Genomic DNA, 1701 nt, shown 5'->3' on the forward strand with positions numbered 1-1701 from the left:
GCTGGATTGCCGGAGCAGGCAAAGTGCGCTCTTTCTTGGAGTAGTTTGGTATCCAATGATTTCCTGAATTGTCTTTCGTGAGTATCAAACATTGTCCTTTCATGGCAATTCGTGCCATTCACACACACACACGCACACGCACACACATACACGCACACAGTGCGTGTGTCTATGCCAAGTGTATGCACTGGGGGGGCGCGGTCACTCGCCCAGCAGTCCCGTACAACAGTTGACAGGCGGACAGACAGACCGAGGAAATGAGAGTGAGAGACAGCTATTTAGAGAAATGGGAGGACATTAGAGCGAGAGACAGGTATGTAGAGAAACGGAGAACGGAGAGAGAGACAGACAAACAGAAGCACCGTGAGCGACAGACAAACGGAGAGAGAGCAGACAGACAAACGGAGAGAGTTGACCCCAGCTGCACCTGATTGCGTTTCAAAGATATGATTGTGAGCTGTGGTGTCCCGTGAACGAGCGCTTTGAGCTGCATCGACCGCCCGCATCATAGCGACATGACGGTGAGTCTCGATCTACAACCATTAGTTAAGTTAGCTTTTCACAAAGAATTGTGTTTGATGCGGAAATAATAAAACACACATTAAATTACTGCAGGGTACAATATAATATTTGTGTACATAAGAACACATATATAGTCAGATATAAATATACATACATAATATAATAATAATAATGAATACTGTTAAATGAAATATAATTGATTGTATCCTATTTAAGGTTCTTTGCTTATCCCTGGGGAGTCGTCTTTCATTTAATATTGTCTCAAAACCCAAACATGATGCAAAATAAATTCTGTGCAACAAGTTTACATAAATGTTTTCCTAGATAGTAATACCTCAATAAACTTGATGTAACATATATAACTTGTTGTCTTGATGTTGTTGTACCATATTGTGTCTGAATTTCTTTGTTTTGAACCCAGTTTTCAGGCTTAACGTGAAAAGTGAACCTTGTTATTGATAATGAATTAGATTAGATTTCTGTGGTGAAGGTACTCTCTCTCTCTCTGTCTCTGTCTCTGTCTCTCTGTCTGCTTTATTGGCATGGAAAGTAAATATTTATGTTACTTACTCACTCTCTCGCTTTCACACACGCACACAGACACACGCACACACACACACACACACACACACACATACACACGCACACGCACCCGAACACACATACTCACATAGACACAGCCCCCCCCCCCCCCCCCCCCCCCTGTGGGGTCGGGCCTTTATCGCAGCCTTCAGTTAATCACAGCGTCCTGTCCCGAGAGGACCCTGGAGCCGCCCTGTCACCACACACACACACACACACACACACACACACACACACACACACACACACACACACACACACACACACACACACACACACACACACATAAGCACATTGATACACACACATAAGCACATTGATACACACACACACACACACACACACATAAGCACATTGATACGGACACACACATAAACACAAACACATTCCTATAGACACACACATGTGTTGTGGTGATGACGGTTGTCATGGAGATGTTGGCTACGCTGCAGCCGGTATCTAAACATATCTGTTAATGGCCCCGCTTTGTGTCTGTGTGTGTGGTTCTCTCTGTGTCTGTGTGTGTGTTTATTTCTGTGTCTGTGTTTGTGTGTTTCTTTCTGTGTGTATGTGTGTGTGTTTATTTCTGTGTCTGTG

General features: G+C 43.9%; 1 protein-coding gene across 1 annotated transcript in view; it reads left to right on the top strand.

Annotated features, from left to right (window-relative positions):
- Window positions 1-268: 268 nt before the first annotated feature.
- Window positions 269-1701, top strand: part of LOC130376134 (serine/threonine-protein kinase SBK2-like) — a 7765-nt gene continuing 6332 nt past the window's right edge. Inside the window, exon 1 of the mRNA XM_056583353.1 lies at window positions 269-521. Coding sequence (XP_056439328.1) covers window positions 516-521 — 6 coding nt within the window. The 5' untranslated portion in view covers window positions 269-515. The remainder of the gene's footprint in view (window positions 522-1701) is intronic.

This window comes from Gadus chalcogrammus, chromosome 22, assembly GCF_026213295.1.
Source record: "Gadus chalcogrammus isolate NIFS_2021 chromosome 22, NIFS_Gcha_1.0, whole genome shotgun sequence".
Classification (NCBI taxonomy): Eukaryota; Metazoa; Chordata; class Actinopteri; order Gadiformes; family Gadidae; genus Gadus; species Gadus chalcogrammus.